Source organism: Lissotriton helveticus, chromosome 12, assembly GCF_964261635.1.
Source record: "Lissotriton helveticus chromosome 12, aLisHel1.1, whole genome shotgun sequence".
In the NCBI taxonomy this organism is placed as follows: Eukaryota; Metazoa; Chordata; class Amphibia; order Caudata; family Salamandridae; genus Lissotriton; species Lissotriton helveticus.
The window spans coordinates 600,458,939-600,479,226 of NC_136073.1; the positions used below are offsets into that span (position 1 = coordinate 600,458,939).

A 20,288-nucleotide genomic window follows, 5' to 3' on the forward strand; every position below is an offset into this window, starting at 1 on the left:
ACCCTCCAACTCCACCCGCCAACTCCAACTCCACCCTCCAACTCGACTGCACCCTTCAACTCCACCTTCCAACTCCACCCTCCAACTCCACCCTCCAACTACACCCTCCAACTCCAACTCTACCCTCCAACTCCAACCTCCACCCTCCAACCCACCCTCTAACCCTCCAACTCCACCCTCCAACTCCACCCTTCAACTCCACCCTCCAACTCCAACTCTACCCTTCAACTCCACGCTCCAACTCCAACTCCACCTTCCAACTCCACTCTCCAACTCCAACTCCACCCTCCAACTCCAACTCTACCCTCCAACTCCACCCTCCAACTCCAACTCCATCCTCCAACTCTAACTCCACCCTCCAACTCCGCCCTACAACTCCAACTCCACCCTCCAACTCTAACTCCACCCTCCAATTCCACCCACAAACTCCACCCTACAACTCAACCCTCCAACTCCACCCTCCAACTCCACCCTCCAACTCCACCTTCCAACTACAACTCCATCCTCCAACTCCACCCTCCAACTCCACCCTCCAACTCCAACTCCACCCTCCAACTCCACCCTCCAACTCCAACTCCACCAACTCCACCCTCCAACTCCGCCCTCCAACTCCACCCTCCGACTCCACCCTCCAACTCTACCCTCCAACTCCAACTCCACCCTCCAACTCCAACTCTACCCGCCAACTCCAACTCCACCCTCCAACTCCAACTGCAACCTTCAACTCCACCCTCCAACTCCACCCTCCAACTCCAACTCCACCCTCCACCTCCAACCTCCACCCTCCAACCCACCCTCCACCCACCAACTCCACCCTCCAATTCCACCCTTTACCTCCACCCTACAACTCCACCCTCCAACTTCAACCCCACCCTCCAACTCCAACTCCACCCTCCAACTCCAACTCTACCCTCCAACTTCAACTCCACCCTCCAACTCCAACTCCACCTACCAACTCTAACTTTACCCTCCAACTCCACTCTCCAACTCCAACTTCCCCCTCCAACTCCACCCTCCAACTCCACCCTCCAACCCCACCCTCCAACTCCATCTGCACCCTTCAACTCCACCCTCCAACTCCATCCTCCAACTCCACCCTCCAACTCCACCCTTTAACTCCAACCTCCACCCTCCAACCCACCCTCCACCCTCCAACTCCACCCTCCAATTCCACCCTTCAACTCCACCCTCCAACTCCACCCTCCAACTACACCCTCCAACTACAACTCTACCCTCCAACTCCAACTCTGCCCTCCAACTCCACCCTCCAACTCCAACTCCAACCTACAACTCCACCCTCCAACTCCACCCTCCAACTCCACCCTCCAACTCTACCCTCCAACTCCACCCTCCAACTCCACCCTCCAACTCCAATTCCACCCTCCAACTCCATCCACCAACTCCAACTCCACCCTCCAACTCCACCCCCCAACTACACCCTCCAACTACACCCTCCAACTACACCCTCCAGCTACACTCTCCAACTCCAACTCTACCCTCCAACTCCAACCTCCAACCTCCACCCTCCAAACCACCCTACACCCTCCAACTCCACCCTCCAAATCCACCCTTCAACTCCACCCTTCAACTCCACCCTCCAACTCCAACTCCACCCTCCAACTGCACAATCCAACTCCACCCTCCAACTCCACTCTCAAACTCCAACTCCACCCTCCAACTCCAACTCCACCCTCCAACTCCACCCTCCAACTCCAACTCCACCCTCCAACTCCAACTCCACCCTTCAACTCTTACTCCACCTTCCAACTCCACTCTACAACTCCAACTCCACCCACCAACTCTTACTCCACCCTACACCTCCACCCTACAACTCCACCCTACAACTCCACCCTCCAACTCCACCCTCCAACTCCAACTCCACCCTCCAACTCCACCTCCACCCTCCAACTCCACCCTCCAACTCCAACTCCACCCTCCAACACCACCCTCCACCCTTTAACTCTACCCTCCAACTTCACCCTCCAACTCCAACTCCACCCTCCAACTCCACCCTCCAACTCCACCCTCCAACTCCACCCTCCAACTCCAACTCCACCCTCCAACTCTACCCTCCAACTCTACTCTCCAACTCACAACCTCCAACTCCACCCTCCAATTCCAATTCCAACTCCACCCTCCAACTCCACCCGCCAACTCCAACTCCACCCTCCAAATCCAACTGCACCCTTCAACTCCACCCTCCAACTCCACCCTCCACCTTCACCCTCCAACTACACCCTCCAACTACACCCACCAACTACACCCTCCAACTCCACCCTCCAACTGCAACCTCCACCCTCCAACCCACCCACCACACTCCAACCCCACCCTCCAACTGCACCCTTCAACTCCACCCTCCCACTCCACCCTCTAACTCCACCCTCCAACTCCACCCTCCAACTCCAACTCCACCCTCCAACTCCACCCTCCAACTCCACCCTCCAACTCCAACTCCACCCTCCAACTCCAACTCCACCCTCCAACTCCAACTTCACCCTCCAACTTAACCCTCCAACTCCACCCTCCAAATCCAACTCCACCCTTTAACTCCACCCTCCAACTCCAACTCCAACTCCACCCTCTAACTCCACCCTCCAACCTCAACTCTACCCTCCAACTCCACCCTCCAACTCCACCCTAAACTCGACCCTTCAATTCCACCCTCCAACTCCACCCTCCAACTCTATCCTCCAACTCCAACTCTACCCTCTAACTCCATCTCCATCCTCCAACTCCACACTCCAACTGCAACTCCACCCTCCAACTCCACCCTCTAACTCCACCCTCAAACTCCAACTCCACCCTCCAACTCCACCCTCTAACTCCAACTCCACCCTCCAACTCCGCCCTACAACTCCAACTCCACCCTCCAACTCCACCCTCCAACTCCAACTCCACCCTCCAACTCCACCCTCCAACTCCAACTCCACCCTCCAACTCTACCCTCCAACTCCACCCTCCAACTCCACCCTCCAACTCCAACTCCAACTCCACCCTCCAACTCCACCCGCCAACTCCAACTCCACCCTCCAACTCGACTGCACCCTTCAACTCCACCTTCCAACTCCACCCTCCAACTCCACCCTCCAACTACACCCTCCAACTCCAACTCTACCCTCCAACTCCAACCTCCACCCTCCAACCCACCCTCTAACCCTCCAACTCCACCCTCCAACTCCACCCTTCAACTCCACCCTCCAACTCCAACTCTACCCTTCAACTCCACGCTCCAACTCCAACTCCACCTTCCAACTCCACTCTCCAACTCCAACTCCACCCTCCAACTCCAACTCTACCCTCCAACTCCACCCTCCAACTCCAACTCCATCCTCCAACTCTAACTCCACCCTCCAACTCCGCCCTACAACTCCAACTCCACCCTCCAACTCTAACTCCACCCTCCAACTCCACCCACAAACTCCACCCTACAACTCAACCCTCCAACTCCACCCTCCAACTCCACCCTCCAACTCCACCTTCCAACTACAACTCCATCCTCCAACTCCACCCTCCAACTCCACCCTCCAACTCCAACTCCACCCTCCAACTCCACCCTCCAACTCCAACTCCACCAACTCCACCCTCCAACTCCGCCCTCCAACTCCACCCTCCGACTCCACCCTCCAACTCTACCCTCCAACTCCAACTCCACCCTCCAACACCAACTCTACCCGCCAACTCCAACTCCACCCTCCAACTCCAACTGCAACCTTCAACTCCACCCTCCAACTCCACCCTCCAACTCCAACTCCACCCTCCACCTCCAACCTCCACCCTCCAACCCACCCTCCACCCACCAACTCCACCCTCCAATTCCACCCTTTACCTCCACCCTACAACTCCACCCTCCAACTTCAACCCCACCCTCCAACTCCAACTCCACCCTCCAACTCCAACTCTACCCTCCAACTTCAACTCCACCCTCCAACTCCAACTCCACCTACCAACTCTAACTTTACCCTCCAACTCCACTCTCCAACTCCAACTCCCCCCTCCAACTCCACCCTCCAACTCCACCCTCCAACCCCACCCTCCAACTCCATCTGCACCCTTCAACTCCACCCTCCAACTCCATCCTCCAACTCCACCCTCCAACTCCACCCTTCAACTCCAACCTCCACCCTCCAACCCACCCTCCACCCTCCAACTCCACCCTCCAATTCCACCCTTCAACTCCACCCTCCAACTCCACCCTCCAACTCCACCCTCCAACTACAACTCTACCCTCCAACTCCAACTCTGCCCTCCAACTCCACCCTCCAACTCCAACTCCAACCTACAACTCCACCCTCCAACTCCACCCTCCAACTCCACCCTCCAACTCTACCCTCCAACTCCACCCTCCAACTCCACCCTCCAACTCCAATTCCACCCTCCAACTCCATCCACCAACTCCAACTCCACCCTCCAACTCCACCCCCCAACTACACCCTCCAACTACACCCTCCAACTACACCCTCCAGCTACACTCTCCAACTCCAACTCTACCCTCCAACTCCAACCTCCAACCTCCACCCTCCAAACCACCCTACACCCTCCAACTCCACCCTCCAAATCCACCCTTCAACTCCACCCTTCAACTCCACCCTCCAACTCCAACTCCACCCTCCAACTGCACAATCCAACTCCACCCTCCAACTCCACTCTCAAACTCCAACTCCACCCTCCAACTCCAATTCCACCCTCCAACTCCACCCTCCAACTCCAACTCCACCCTCCAACTCCAACTCCACCCTTCAACTCTTACTCCACCTTCCAACTCCACTCTACAACTCCAACTCCACCCACCAACTCTTACTCCACCCTACACCTCCACCCTACAACTCCACCCTACAACTCCAACTCCACCCTCCACCTCTTACTCCACCCTCCAACTCCGCTCTACAACTCCAACTCCACCCTCCAACTCTTACTCCACCCTACAACTCCACCCTACAACTCCACTGTCCAACTCCACCCTACAACTCCAACTCCACCCTCCAACTCCATCCTCCAACTTCAACTCCACCCTCCAACTCCACCCTCCAACTCCAACTCCACCCTCCAACTCCACCCACAAACTCCACCCTACAACTCAACCCTCCAACTCCACCCTCCAACTCCACCCTCCAACTCCACCTTCCAACTACAACTCCATCCTCCAACTCCACCCTCCAACTCCACCCTCCAACTCCAACTCCACCCTCCAACTCCACCCTCCAACTCCAACTCCACCAACTCCACCCTCCAACTCCGCCCTCCAACTCCACCCTCCGACTCCACCCTCCAACTCTACCCTCCAACTCCAACTCCACCCTCCAACTCCAACTCTACCCGCCAACTCCAACTCCACCCTCCAACTCCAACTGCACCCTTCAACTCCACCCTCCAACTCCACCCTCCAACTCCAACTCCACCCTCCACCTCCAACCTCCACCCTCCACCCCACCCTCCACCCTCCAACTCCACCCTCCGACTCCACCCTCCAACTCTACCCTCCAACTTCAACCCCACCCTCCAACTCCAACTCCACCCTCCAACTCCAACTCTACCCTCCAACTTCAACTCCACCCTCCAACTCCAACTCCACCTACCAACTCTAACTTTACCCTCCAACTCCACTCTCCAACTCCAACTCCCCCCTCCAACTCCACCCTCCAACTCCACCCTCCAACCCCACCCTCCAACTCCATCTGCACCCTTCAACTCCACCCTCCAACTCCACCCTCCAACTCCACCCTCCAACTCCACCCTTCAACTCCAACCTCCACCCTCCAACCCACCCTCCACCCTCCAACTCCACCCTCCAATTCCACCCTTCAACTCCACCCTCCAACTCCACCCTCCAACTCCACCCTCCAACTACAACTCTACCCTCCAACTCCAACTCTGCCCTCCAACTCCACCCTCCAACTCCAACTCCAACCTACAACTCCACCCTCCAACTCCACCCTCCAACTCCACCCTCCAACTCTACCCTCCAACTCCACCCTCCAACTCCACCCTCCAACTCCAATTCCACCCTCCAACTCCATCCACCAACTCCAACTCCACCCTCCAACTCCACCCCCCAACTACACCCTCCAACTACACCCTCCAACTACACCCTCCAACTACACTCTCCAACTCCAACTCTACCCTCCAACTCCAACCTCCACCCTCCAAACCACCCTACACCCTCCAACTCCACCCTCCAAATCCACCCTTCAACTCCACCCTTCAACTCCACCCTCCAACTCCAACTCCACCCTCCAACTGCACAATCCAACTCCACCCTCCAACTCCACTCTCAAACTCCAACTCCACCCTCCAACTCCAACTCCACCCTCCAACTCCACCCTCCAACTCCAACTCCACCCTCCAACTCCACCCTTCAACTCTTACTCCACCTTCCAACTCCACTCTACAACTCCAACTCCACCCACCAACTCTTACTCCACCCTACACCTCCACCCTACAACTCCACCCTACAACTCCAACTCCACCCTCCACCTCTTACTCCACCCTCCAACTCCGCTCTACAACTCCAACTCCACCCTCCAACTCTTACTCCACCCTACAACTCCACCCTACAACTCCACCGTCCAACTCCACCCTACAACTCCAACTCCACCCTCCAACTCCATCCTCCAACTTCAACTCCACCCTCCAACTCCACCCTCCAACTCCACCCTCCAACTCCAACTCCTCCCTCCAACTCCAACTCCACCCTCCAACTCCACCCTCCAATTCCACCCTCCAACTCCACCCTCCAACTCCACCCTCCAACTCCAACTCCACCCTCCAACTCCACCCTCCAACTCTACCCTCCAACTCCACCCTCCAACTCCACCCTCCAACTCCAACTCCACCCTCCAATTCCACCCTTCAACTCCACCCTCCAACTCCACCCTCCAACTCCACCCTCCAACTCTACCGGCCAACTCCAACTCCACCCTCCAACTCCAACTCCACCCCCCAACTCCACCCTCCAACTACACCCTCTAACTACACCCTCCAACTCCAACTCTACCGTCCAACTCCAACCTCCACCCTCCAACCCACCCTCCACCCACCAACTCCACCCTCCAACTCCACCCTTCAACTCCACCCTTCAACTCCACCCTCCAACTCCAACTCCACCCTCCAGCTGCACAATCCAACTCCACCTTCCAACTCCACTCTCCAACTCCAACTCCACCCTCCAACTCCAACTCCACCCTCCAACTCCACCCTCCAACTCCAACTTCCAACTCTTACTCCACCCTCCAACTCCGCTCTACAACTCCAACTCCACCCTCCAACTCTTACTCCACCCTACAACTCCACCCTACAACTCCACCCTCGAACTCCAACTCCACCCTCCAACTCCAACTCCACCCTCCAACTCTTACTCCACCCTCCAACTCCACTCTACAACTCCAACTCCACCCTCCAACTCTTACTCCACCCTACAACTCCACCCTCGAACTCCACCCTACAACTCCACCCTCCAACTCCAACTCCTCCCTCCAACTCGAACTCCAACTCCACCCTCCAACTCCACCCTCCAACTCCAACTCCACCCTCCAACTCCTCCCTCCAACTCCACCCTCCAACTCCACCCTCCAATTCCACCCTCCAACTACACCATCCAACTCCATCCCCACCCTCCAACTCCACCCTCCAACTCCACCCACAAACTCCACCCTCCAACTCAACCCTCCAACTCCACCCTCCAACTCCACCCTCCAACTCCAACTCCACCCTCCAACTCCAACTCCACCCGCCAACTCCAACTCCACCCTCCAACACCAACTGCACCCTTCAACTCCACCCTCCAACTCCACCCTCAAACTCCACCCTCTGACTCCACCCTCCAACTCCACCCTCCAACTCCAACCTCCACCCTCCAAAACACCCTCCATCCTCCAACTCCACCCTCCAATTCCAGCCCTCAACTCCAGCCTCCAACTCCACCTCCAACTCCAACTCCACCCTCCAACTCCACCTCCACCCTCCAACTCCGCCCTCCAACTCCACCCTCCAACTCCAACAACACCCTCCAACTCCAACTCCACCCTCCAACTCCAATTCCACCCTCCAACTCCACCCTCCAACTCAACCTTCCAACTCTACCCTCCAACTCCACCCTCCAACTCCACCCTCCAACTCCACCCTCCAACTCCACCCTCCAACTCCACCCTCCAACTCCAACTCCAACTCCACCCTCCACCTCTACCCACCAACTCCAACTCCACCCTCCAACTCCAACTCCACCCCCCAACTCCACCCTCCAACTCCACCCTCCAACTACACCCTCCAACTACACCCTCCAACTCCAACTCTACCCTCCAACTCCAACCTCCACCCTCCAACCCACCCTCCACCCTCCAACTCCACCCTCCAACTCCACCCTTCAACTCCACCCTCCAACTCCAACTCCACCCTCCAACTGCACAATCCAACTCCACCGTCCAACTCCACTCTCCAACTCCAACTCCACCCTCCAACTCCAACTCCACCCTCCAACTCCACCCTCCAACTCCACCCTCCAACTCCACTCTCCAACTCCAACTCCACCCTCCAACTCTTACTCCACCCTCCAACTCCGCTCTACAACTCCAACTCCACCCTCCAACTCTTACTCCACCCTACAACTCCACCCTACAACTCCACCCTCGAACTCCAACTCCACCCTCCAACTCTTACTCCACCCTCCAACTCCACTCTACAACTCCAACTCCACCCTCCAATTCTTACTCCACCCTACAACTCCACCCTCGAACTCCACCGTACAACTCCACCCTCCAACTCCAACTCCTCCCTCCAACTTGAACTCCAACTCCACCCTTCAACTCCACACTCCAACTCCAGCTCCACCCTCCAACTCTACCCTCCAACTCCAACTCCTCCCTCCAACTCCACCCTCCAATTCACACTCCAACTACACCATCCAACTCTATCCCCACCCTCCAACTCCACCCTCCAACTCCAACTCCACCCACAAACTCCACCCTCCAACTCTACCCTCCAACTCCACCCTCCAACTCCACCCTCCAACTCCAACTCTACCCTCCAACTCCAACTCCACCCGCCAACTCCAACTCCACCCTCTAACTCCAACTGCACCCTTCAACTCCACCCTCCAACTCCACCCTCAAAATCCACCCTCTGACTCCACCCTCCAACTCCAACTCCACCCTCCAACTCCAACCTCCACCCTCCAAACCACCCTCCATCCTCCAACTCCACCCTCCAATTCCAGCCCTCAACTCCACCCTCCAACTCCACCCTCCAACTCCAACTCCACCCTCCAACTCCAACAACACCCTCCAACTACAACTCCACCCTCCAACTCCAATTCCACCCTCCAACTCCACCCTCCAACTACACCCTCCAACTCTACCCTCCAACTCCACCCTCCATCTCCACCCTCCAACTCCACCCTCCAACTCCAACTCCAACTCCACCCTCCAACTCCAACTCCACCCTCCAACTCCAACTGCACCCTTCAACTACACCCTCCAACCCCACCCTCCACCTCCACCCTCCAACTCCAACTCCACCCTCCAACTCCAACCTCCACCCTCCCACCCACTCTCCACCCTCCAACTCCACCCTCCAATTCCACCCTTCAACTCCACCCTCCAACTCCAACTCCACCCTGCAACTCCAACTCCACCCTCCAACTTCAACTCCACCCTCCAACTCCACCCTCCAACTCCACCCTCCAACTTCAACTCCACCCTCCAACTCCACCCTCCAAATCCACCCTCCGACTCCACCCTCCATCACTCAGGAACACCACCACATCCCTCAGGGACACCACCACATCCCTCGGGGACTCCCACATCACTCCTGGACACCACCACATCACTCAGGGACACCACCACATCACTCGGGGACACCATCACATCACTCAGGGACACCACCACATCACTCGGGCGCACCACCACATCACTCAGGGGCACCACCACATCACTCAGGGAAACCACCACATCACTCAGGAACACCACCACATCATTCAGGGACACCACCTCATCACTCGGGGACACCACCACATCACTCAGGGACACCACCACATCACTCTGGGAATACCACCACATCACTCAGGAATACCACCACATCACTCAGGGACACCACCACATCACTCGGGGACTCCCACATCACTCGGGGACACCACCACTTCACTCAGGGACACCACCACATCACTCTGGGACACCACCAATTCACTCTGGGACACCACCACATCACTCTAATACACCGCCACTTCATTCAGCCCATCCACATCATCACTTAGCACCACAACAGCACTGTCCTTACGTGCTACCAACAAGCACTGCCATAGCCAATAGGACCCTCCAACTCCAACTGCACCCACCAACTCCAACTCCACCCTCCAACTCCACCCTCCAACTCCAACTCCAACTCCACCCTCCAAATCCACCCTCCAGCTCCACCCTCCATCTCCAACTCTACCCTCCAACTCCACCCTCCAATTCCTCCCTCCAACTCCAACTCCACCCTCCAACTCCACCCTCCAACTCCAACTCATTGAACTCTCACAATACATCTGTCCTCCCATCCAGTTCGAAGTTATACACACACACACATAATCTATTACAGGGGCACTGGGTGGCCTGCATTCATAAAATATCACTGTCACCCACACATCCATTCTGCGAACAGGAGTGTAATGCTCCCCTACAAGTCTCTTATGCCAACTACAATCCCTCCAAGAGACCTGCCCATTCCTTATTTTGATTCATCTACATACTTACTCCAGTAACTTATAAATTAGCTGATTAGTTAATTTTAAAGGCTTTTTGAACAGCCTTAGTGCCATCTTGAGCTGTTCTTACCATCTATTTCCTTCATACTTATACATTTAACTTGCAACTTGAAAAGAACCAAAAATATGTTTAAACAATGACGCTGTAGTAGACAGAGAATAGTTGTGTCACAAGCAGGTGATGTTTTAGGGCATTATTCTCATATAGCAAAATGAAGCTGATTCCATGTAACAAAAGCACTTTGGATAGTTAAAAATCATTTACAAGGTTCCATAGGGCCAACATGTTTCATCCCAAGTCTAGACAATTTTTTAGTAGTCACTTATAGAAAGGGAGTGTTACTTGATGAAAATGTGAATCCCCACAGTTTCTGATACAGGCCAATCCTTTTATGAAAACAGTAACTTACGGTCCGGGTTTTAGGGATGAGAAGTGAGGAATTCTTTTGTACAGCACATTGCAGTGAAGGTGTTTTCTCATTCTATTTGGCAAAATGATATTGAAATATTTTGGTATTTGGGGATTTAGTATAACAACAGCATAGGTGAGAATCAAGTTTTCTTTTCTCCTCTCGCCTCCCCTGAACTGAACCCTGGATATAGAGATAATGTTCTTTCTCTTATAATCCCTTTTAGACATCAGACAAAATTCATGTTAAAAAATAAGGTCGTAGTTCACAGACCCTTCTTGAATCTCCAGTGTTTATAAAGCATATATTGTATACTGTTTCCTACTATGGGAGGCTATGCCACTGATCTCCGACTTTCACAGCTCATGGAATCCTTTGCTCTAAAATTATTGTGACAACTGAAGTTCTTGACTCAACTCATTACTTTTCTTCCTTGATTCCTAGTTAATTGTCTACAGTCTAGTTGAGTGAGCACCATCAACCACAGTTGAAATTTGAATTTCACTCAATTCAGGATGTCCAACAATGTGAGTTTTGATTTCATGCCTGTAAGTGTAAATGAGGTATTATGCTTAATTGTCATTATCAGGGTTTGAGTTTCTGAAATAGAGATGAGTACTGCTATTTGAGTGAAAATTCACATGTTAAGCCCCGATTCTAAAAGAAGCTGCAGGTGAACAAGGTAAAACATAAGACATGCAATGTTTTAAAACAGGAGAGGAAACAATATAGTGTCACCTACTAAAAACAAAGGGAGCGAGCAGAGTTTTTGTAGTGACCTTTGAACTATGTTTTTGTTTGATGACTGAGAAATGATCGGACCTAAATATATGGGAGCAGATTTACAATCCCCATGTGCCGCGGTGCATCTAGTTGCATGAGGCAGTTGTGGCGTAGCCTGCTGAGTGATATTTACAAGCACAGGTAAAGTCATTCTGCGTGACTTAACCTGTGCTCGTAAGTATCGCCCCAGTTCATGCAACACTTTGCGTGTTAGGGGCGGGACATGGGTGTTGATATGGGTGTTCCCACGCAACACCCATGTCCACTGATGCATTTCCAGATTTACAAGAAATCGTAAATCTGGAAGTGTGTCAGAATGTCAGAAGGTGCCCCTTCCTGCACAAGAACAATCTCCCTATGACGCAGGCATCCTTGCACCACTGTGCAAGGATGCCTGCGCCGACGCATGGCAGCTGTTTGTGTGCCAGCGCAAGGGGAAGTAGAGAGATGCAACATACTGTTGTAAATATGTTGCATCCCTGTGCTTTGAAACTAACGCAGTGCAGCACAGCAAAATGACTTGCTTCATCGCGCTGCGTTAGTTTCTTTTAGATATGCCCCGCGGTTTCTTCCCAACTTACAATGTTAGTTTAAAAGTTCAGGAGGATAAGTAGTGAGCAAATTATTGTGCCTACTTTAAAGTTTTCACTTTCAGGAAAAGAGTTGTCATTTGAGATGTTCTCAATTTTGTTGACAATCAATTTAGTTTCTTCAAAAAAAAAGTAGGGGTGTGATCTCTTTCCCATAGTTGTACAAACATCATGTATAGAGCTCGCTCCACTACAGGCCTTCAATGTGAAGTGAAAGAGTTACACTTGGTGAAACAATTTACCTCCCCTTCAAGGCAGGAGTGAGATATAGGGCAGCTCACCGAGGAGGCTCATAGAACGTGAAACAACACCGAATCAACCCCAGCCCACAAAACTACTCCTGACCCAACCACCAGCCAACAAACCAACCCAACCCACCCCCTCCAGCCGGCAAATCAAAATCTGACTCACCCTCAGCCTATAAAACTACCCCAACCCCACCAGCCTACTAAACTACAACAAAACAACCCCCAGCCCAAACTACACCCAGCACAAATAAACTCAACGCTTCCTGCAAGGTCTTCTTGCTTCTGTCTGTAGCAGGCAGCAGTTAGTATGCATATTGCCTTTACCACACATATGCGTGCTTAGGGCATATGTGTGGTTAATGCATGTTCTGTAGATCTAGCGGAGTTGGAACACTCATGGTTTAGACCACAGTGTTCCGACTGTTCCCCGACCATGGCATTTGAATATAGCGGATTCCCTTCAGTAGTTAGCTACTACATTTCAACGAGAAAATGGCTGAGCGGCACAGGGTGTAACATTGTATATCAATATGATGAAATGGTGAAATCTGGTTTTAGAGAAAAAGACTAAATGATTCTTTCTGTTTCTCTTGTAGTTCCGCATGCGAGCCCGCCTGAGCGCAGTAATCTGCTGCTGCAGACCAGTCCCTGAGGGAGGTAAGTGGCAGAAAGCAAAACCCCTCATTACCTCATGCCACTAGACATAAATGTACTCTGGGGGCAGATTAACAAGCCCCTTGACACACCGGTTCATCATTTTTTGTGTTGTGCCGGTGGCGCATGGTAACGCTCCATATTTACAAGGGCAGGAGAAGCCACTTTGCTTGTCCTTGTAAATATGACCCCTTTACACGCAGCACTTTGCATGAAAGGGACTTTCCATGGGTGTTGCTATGGGTGTTCACACGCAGCACCCATGGAACCAGGCACATTTTCAGATTCACAAGGAATCATAAATCTGGAAATGAGTGTGAATTCTACGCCTCCCCAGCGGAGGCGTAGGGAGGCGCAACAAGGAGAAATGTATTAATTTCTCCTCGTTTTCTTTTCCTCTTTCTATGTGTGCTGCATTTTGCAGCACACATAGAAAGAGGAAATCACCTCTAATGATTGTTTATGTGCAGGAAGGGTTCCCTTCCGGCACATCAACAATCATTGAAACAATGCAGTTTTTCAACTTCTATGGGTGTTAATGCAGCACACATAGAAGTTGAAAAACGGCATTTCAGATTGTTTTTGTGCAGGAAGGGAATCCTTCCTGAACAAAAACAATCTCCCCACGACGCACTGCTCACGGCAGCAGTTTGTACGTCAGCGCAGAGGGAAGCACTGAGATGTGACATATTGTTGTAAATATGTTGCATCCCTGTGCTTTGATAGTGACTCAATGGGGCTTGCATTCGGCACTGAGGGGCATATTATCGCCATTTTATCGGCAGGAAACTGCCGATAAAACGGCGATAATGGGCTTTATAATATGCCCTTGTTAATTCCCATACAAGCCCATGTTAATACCAGAACATGGGCTTCTATGGGAATTAACAAGGGCGTATTATCAAACCCATTATCGCCGTTATATCGGCAGTTTCCTGCCGATAAAACGGCGATAATTTTAACACCGGTCCTTGATAATATGCCCCTGGGTCACTTTCTTGTAAATCTGCCTCTGAGTTTTCCCCTTTGTGTGAGTTATTTGATTGTTTATAGTTTTAATGAAAGGATGGGATGCATTTCTGTAAAAAGTACATTTTCAGCACAGAACACACTGTCCTTGAAGCTATTATGTAATAATATAGTACGTGAAATGCAGGTGAATCAACCCCTCAATATTCAAGTACATGCGGATATGGAGGCAGCAGTCACTCAATGTTACAATGTATGGCGCCGACATTGATCATTTAATATTTCATTTCTGAGCGTGTTGGGCCACAGTCATTGTGGTGGGAGGTACTGGCTGTGTTTCAAATCCTGGCACCACCTCGGCAGAATGGTCATTCAACAACCAAACACAGCACTGACAAATTATTGGAGCCTTATGGCATGTGTGTGGTAGGCTTGGAGCCCACTGGATCACCAGGCAAGATGGTCAAAGACGTTTTAAGGCATTGGCAAATTAGGCAATTGCCCAGGGCCCCCACCTTCCAAGAGGCCCCATGGGAAAGTGGACGTTCTCACTATTTGATCTTTGACTATTCTGTTTCTCTCTTAAAACTCTCTACCTCATGCCACTACTGACTCTTTTGTGTCCTTTTTAGGAATTTTGGGATCCCTGTCAGGACATATTTAATCTGTTATTTTGTGCTCCTGTTATAGTGTGACATATGGTTTAGTATTGTTTGGCATCAAGCAGGATTGAAATAGTAGGAAATGGAAAATACATTTCAAAATTGTACTGTACAGATGCCCTCAAATTATGTCTTACCCAGGGCCCCCCAAATCCTTATGAGGACAATAAAGATGATAAAGTGTAGTGTGGGCTGTGAAAATGTGCAGCCAAATGCTGGTGGTGGCCGCAGAGCTACGTTAGACGGCAGGTGTCTTTGGAAGTACCTGGCTGACAGAGACCGAGGGACAGTGTATGCTGATGGCAAAAGGAGAAGCCTGGGTTCGCTCACAAATGGAATCTTTGTTCAGTACGGACACATTTTTACAGAACTCCTAGGCTGTGGATAGGGGTAAACAACCTTTACCACAAAGTTTTTACCACGCGGTACCTTTACCACGCGGCCGTTACAACGCAAGTCGTTACCACGACTTGCGCTGGAGGGCGCTGTGGGATAAGGAATTTTATGAATTTATATTCCAACACCTTCCCTACTGTTACGGGGACTGGTGTTGGAATATAAAATTATAAAAATCCTAAATCCGCGCCCTCCAACGCAAGTCGTGGTAACGACTTGCATTGTAGCGGCCGCATGGTAAAGGTATGCGTTGTTACAACCTGCGTTGTAACAACGTACATCCGTGGATAGGAGGTACCTAACCCCAGAAATATAAAGCAAAATGAACAGTTGTAGGCTGGGCCACCAAAAAGGCTGACATTTTAGAACTTTCATAGATGTGGCAAATAGCTTCAGAAGTTATTGTCCAAAACAGTGACCTGGAGAAAATACATTCCAATGGGGAGCATAGGAGCAGGAACACAACTTGTAAGCCTCACTAACAAAATGCAGTGATTTGCTACATGGGCAAATTAGAAGAGCCTGCCATAGCAGTGCCTTCTAAATCTATATATATCAATCTCTTATATTTGATACAAAAGTCACAAACAGCTGCACCATTCCTGAGTAAAAAAAAAACCTTATCATAAATTCACACGTATGGTCACATAACATGAACAATTGTTCAGCTGTATCTGAAGTCTAACATAGATGAGTTGAATTGACCATGCATGGTCCCCCATCACCCATCCTGACTCAAATATTCACATTTTGCAAAGAGAGAAAGGCAGGCAACAACTATACAATTGGGGGAATAGGGAGAACCAAGTTGGAGGGCCTTTTCACCAGGAGCATTACAGGACTGGCAGTGAAACGTGTAGCTACCGAGTTTCAGGACATTTTTGTATCCATCTTTAAACTGATTAGTTTTCAAGCAAACATGGCTTTTAAATTCTAGTAGATTAATAAGTTATGTTATGTTATGTTAGTTTATACTATGTTATTATATTGTTTTTAATGTTATAATTTCAATCATCAGCAACTTGGGGCATGAACGGAGGACCATCTGAGGAGCCACTTTCTTCAGTTTGTGCAGACATATGGGACTCTGTAATCGAAATTGACATTCAATCTAGAGATACTTGTGCCCTCAAACTAACCCAAATTTCTGATCAAAGGCTCTTTGTGATTAGCAAATGCCATTGGTGTCCTTTTGGATAGGTTAGAGAGCTCCTGGATATGCTGTCTTGTATGCCGGGGGCTTTAACACAGCATAACATTTGAGGAGTCTCATTATAAAAATGGAGAGTGACAGCTCTAGAATTTATCATGAGAGGCACTTTTATTACGTCTGCATAGTTATGGAAGCTTTGTTGGGAGTGCTAATTCTCTGTACATTTCCCTCCGTAGGCTTCCTCACGTGCAAGGTGTAGTTCAAGCAGTTAGATTTACATAGAAGTAGGATACACGAAATAACCAAACCTGAGCAAGACAGTCTGCCTTTCTCCCACAGAATGCTCCAAAATAAAATCAAGCACTCTATCACATAAATTCAACACATTCAAGATGAATCTATGATCAGTTATCATGGGGGTCTCAACTGCACTTAGGAAACGCCACACAACTCCAACAGAACACATAAGACGGAACATGTTTCACAAACTCAACACAGACAAGATATGTAATTTAGCTGGCCAGCATGTGAGTTACAGTAGCCCTACTGATTACGAAACTCACAGAGTTCCACAACATATTAAATAGAACACCACCCACATATTCAGCATGCCACACACTGCAGGCATGCAGTATGATGGCTATCACAGTAGCTCCTCCAACAGAAAACATTAGCATACATTGAACACAGATTCAGATACACTATACAACCAAAAGCACCAACATTACAAACACTACACACACAGCACATACACCGAAGCACATGCACACCTATACTTAGCTATTTGGAGAATGTATGCGCTGTTGGTGAACACATACAGCCTTAACCCTTAACTATCCAGTTCACCCAAAGTTGACCAGCCCACAATACCAATACCACATCTTTACTCCATGAAGCAAAGCAGAGGCTGATCTGCTTTGTTAACACTTGCATCACGTGGAAAGCCACCAGATTGCGGACAGCACCATAGGACAAATCCAAAGGCAAAATGTGCACTATGCAAATGCTCGAAATATAGTTTAACATGCAGATAAACTAAGCTGTCGCTGATACATTTGAATAAATATGAAATATGAGACAACCTATAGAGCAATGATGCAAAATACCAAACATTTAGCTTTGTATCTCAATTTAGGTTTTGAGTTTAGAAAATGTTGATACATGAAATGTATGATGGGAAGCTTTTAAGTAGATCCTTGGAGTTGATTATCAATATTTATTAGAAGTGAGCAAATAATTCCACCATTATTTTGCTATATCATTTGGTCCCCTTTCCACATACATGTTTTCACCTTTTAGGCCTCGCCCCATTTTTTTGGTACCTACTGGTGGTGGGTCAGGTTAAGCGGATATATTATGTCAAGTGACCTGGTGTTTATTTCTTAGACAGGACCTACTGTCCCCCCACCTGACCTAATCATTGCTTTCTTCTTAATGAAATACTTGTCATTTGTCAACCTGGATATACAGGGCCCTCGGGGAGCCACACCTACCTGCACATTGTCTAATGCTGCTTTATCTCACTGCATCTGTTACCCCTTACACTACTTAACTTCTGTTCTGACAATTTTGACTTGACGCTGCAGTTTAAGCAAGTGCTGTTCCTGAAGGCCCAGATAAAGGGCGTTTCCATAGTCCAGTCTGGCCAATGCCAAAGTTGTTACCAATGTTTTTACTGCAGGTGGGGTAATACAAGGTTTCACCTTCTGAATTAGTTTTAGATTTAAATGTACCTGAGAGGCGACCTTGGTTTGATGTTGGAAGGTGAGACGGTCATCGAAGATGAAGCCTAGATTTTTAGCTTTACGCACTGGGGTCGGAAGTATTCCATAGCTGGGGGCCACCATTTCTGAGATCAAATGGTGGAGTCTGAGCCCAGCAGAAGCACCTCTGTTTTACTTCCATTAAGCTTGAGGCACTTTGCCCGCATCCAGTGATCCATGCAGGTCATACACTGATTAAAGCTGGCTGCCGTTTCTTCCAGATTGCCTGAGATGGATACTACAATCTGGGTATCATCGGCATAGGACACTAGCGAGAAGCCAAACTGCCTGATGACGTCAGCTAGGGGGGGTGACATACTGATTGAACAGCTTAGGGCTTAAAGATGAGCCCTGCGGTACCCCACAAGGAAGTGAAAACATTTTTTGAACAAGAATCATCATTCTGAACCTACTGTCGCCTATTGTTAAGGTAGGATTTGATTACGCTTAGTGCTAAGGTTGACACTCCCAACTTCTAAAGCCTTAGAATGAGGATGTCATGGTTCACGGTGTCAAAGGCCGCTGAAAGATCCAAAAGGATCAAGGCGGCCTTTGCACCGGAAACCAGCATAGAGCGAAGCTCCTCTGCTGCCATGACCAAGGCCGTCTCCATTCCATGCCCTCGCCGGAAGCCGTATCGTGAAGAGTCCAGCAGATTTTCTGAGGAAACAAAGGCCGTAAGTTGAAGATTTATTATTTTTTCCAAAACTTTAGCTGGGAACAGAATCCTTGCTATGGGTCGATAATTATTGTGATCGCTGGTGTCTAGGTTTTTTTAGCAGGGGGAGGATGGAGACCTTCTTCCAAGCCTCTGGGAAAATGCTGGACATAAGGATCTCGTTGAAAATCAGACAGAGTTGCTCGCTGATCTCATCAGCTGCCTGTTGGAATATTTTAGGGGGTCAGGGGTCGGATGGAGCCACTGCTTTCACCAATCTGACTATCTGCGAAACCTGTTCTACATTTGGGTCGATAAAAGCATTCAAGCCATGGCCAGGATGTCGCGTAGGTGAAGAGTGTTGATTCACTTGATGCTCATTGCATTTTCCACTGAAGATATCATAGATAGAAAGCACCTTGTCTCTAAAGGAATCTCCGAGTTGATTGCAGACAGTAACATTGCTATTCAGTGCTATTGGGGTGGGAAGTATCACTAATTCCTTTAAAATTGAGAAAAGTAATTTACTTGAGTTGCCTGCCTGCTCAATTTATCAGAGAAATAGCTGTTTTTTTTCTCCAGAATCATCTTTTTATATTCGGTCAGTGACTGTGTATAAACCATTTTTTTGGCTTCCGTATACGTTTTTCTCCAGCGCCTTTCAGCTTGTCTGCATAGTTGCTTCTGGATGCGCAGTGAGTCACAGACCAAGGTTCGGATTTCTTCAACCATTTGCTAGTAAATGTTTTTTCTGGAGCTAAAGTATTTACTGCGGTTGCTATCCAATTAGTAAAAATATAGGTGGATTTACTTAGTGTCGGTTTAGAGGCAGCTAATGTTAATTGCAGCTGCTGTGTGCTGATTTCCTTCCAATATCTCCCTTTAAAAGTCCTAAGAGCAGAATGAGGACGAGTAAGATGATGGGACGAGATAAGTACCAACCGAATGGCCTTATGATCAGAACATGGGATTGGCAACCTCTACTGCACTTTTCAATTGAGGATTAGATATGAATATTCCATCTAGGGTGTGTCCATCCTCGTGGGTAGGATGCTTGATCAGTTGTTCCATCAAGACACTGGCCATCAGCTCTAGAAGCGAGATTGTATATTGGTCATTTATATTTTCTAAATGGTAGTTGAAGTCGCCTAAGATAGAAAATTCCTGAAAGTCAACACTAGACTCGATGATATGACCTTTTGTCTCTACAAACTTGTTCTTAGCCCCTGGTGGTCTATACAGCAGTATGCCGTTAAATATATAGTTTTCA

At 49.8% G+C, this 20,288-nt stretch overlaps 1 protein-coding gene across 1 annotated transcript in view; it reads left to right on the forward strand.

The window, feature by feature from the left end:
* LOC144798065 (uncharacterized) overlaps positions 1-20,288 on the forward strand; it is a 104,176-nt gene that overhangs the window by 12,215 nt on the left and 71,673 nt on the right. The window contains exons 2-3 of the mRNA XM_078668838.1: positions 11,587-11,669; positions 13,360-13,420. Coding sequence (XP_078524964.1) covers positions 11,658-11,669; positions 13,360-13,420 — 73 coding nt within the window. The 5' untranslated portion in view covers positions 11,587-11,657. The remainder of the gene's footprint in view (positions 1-11,586; positions 11,670-13,359; positions 13,421-20,288) is intronic.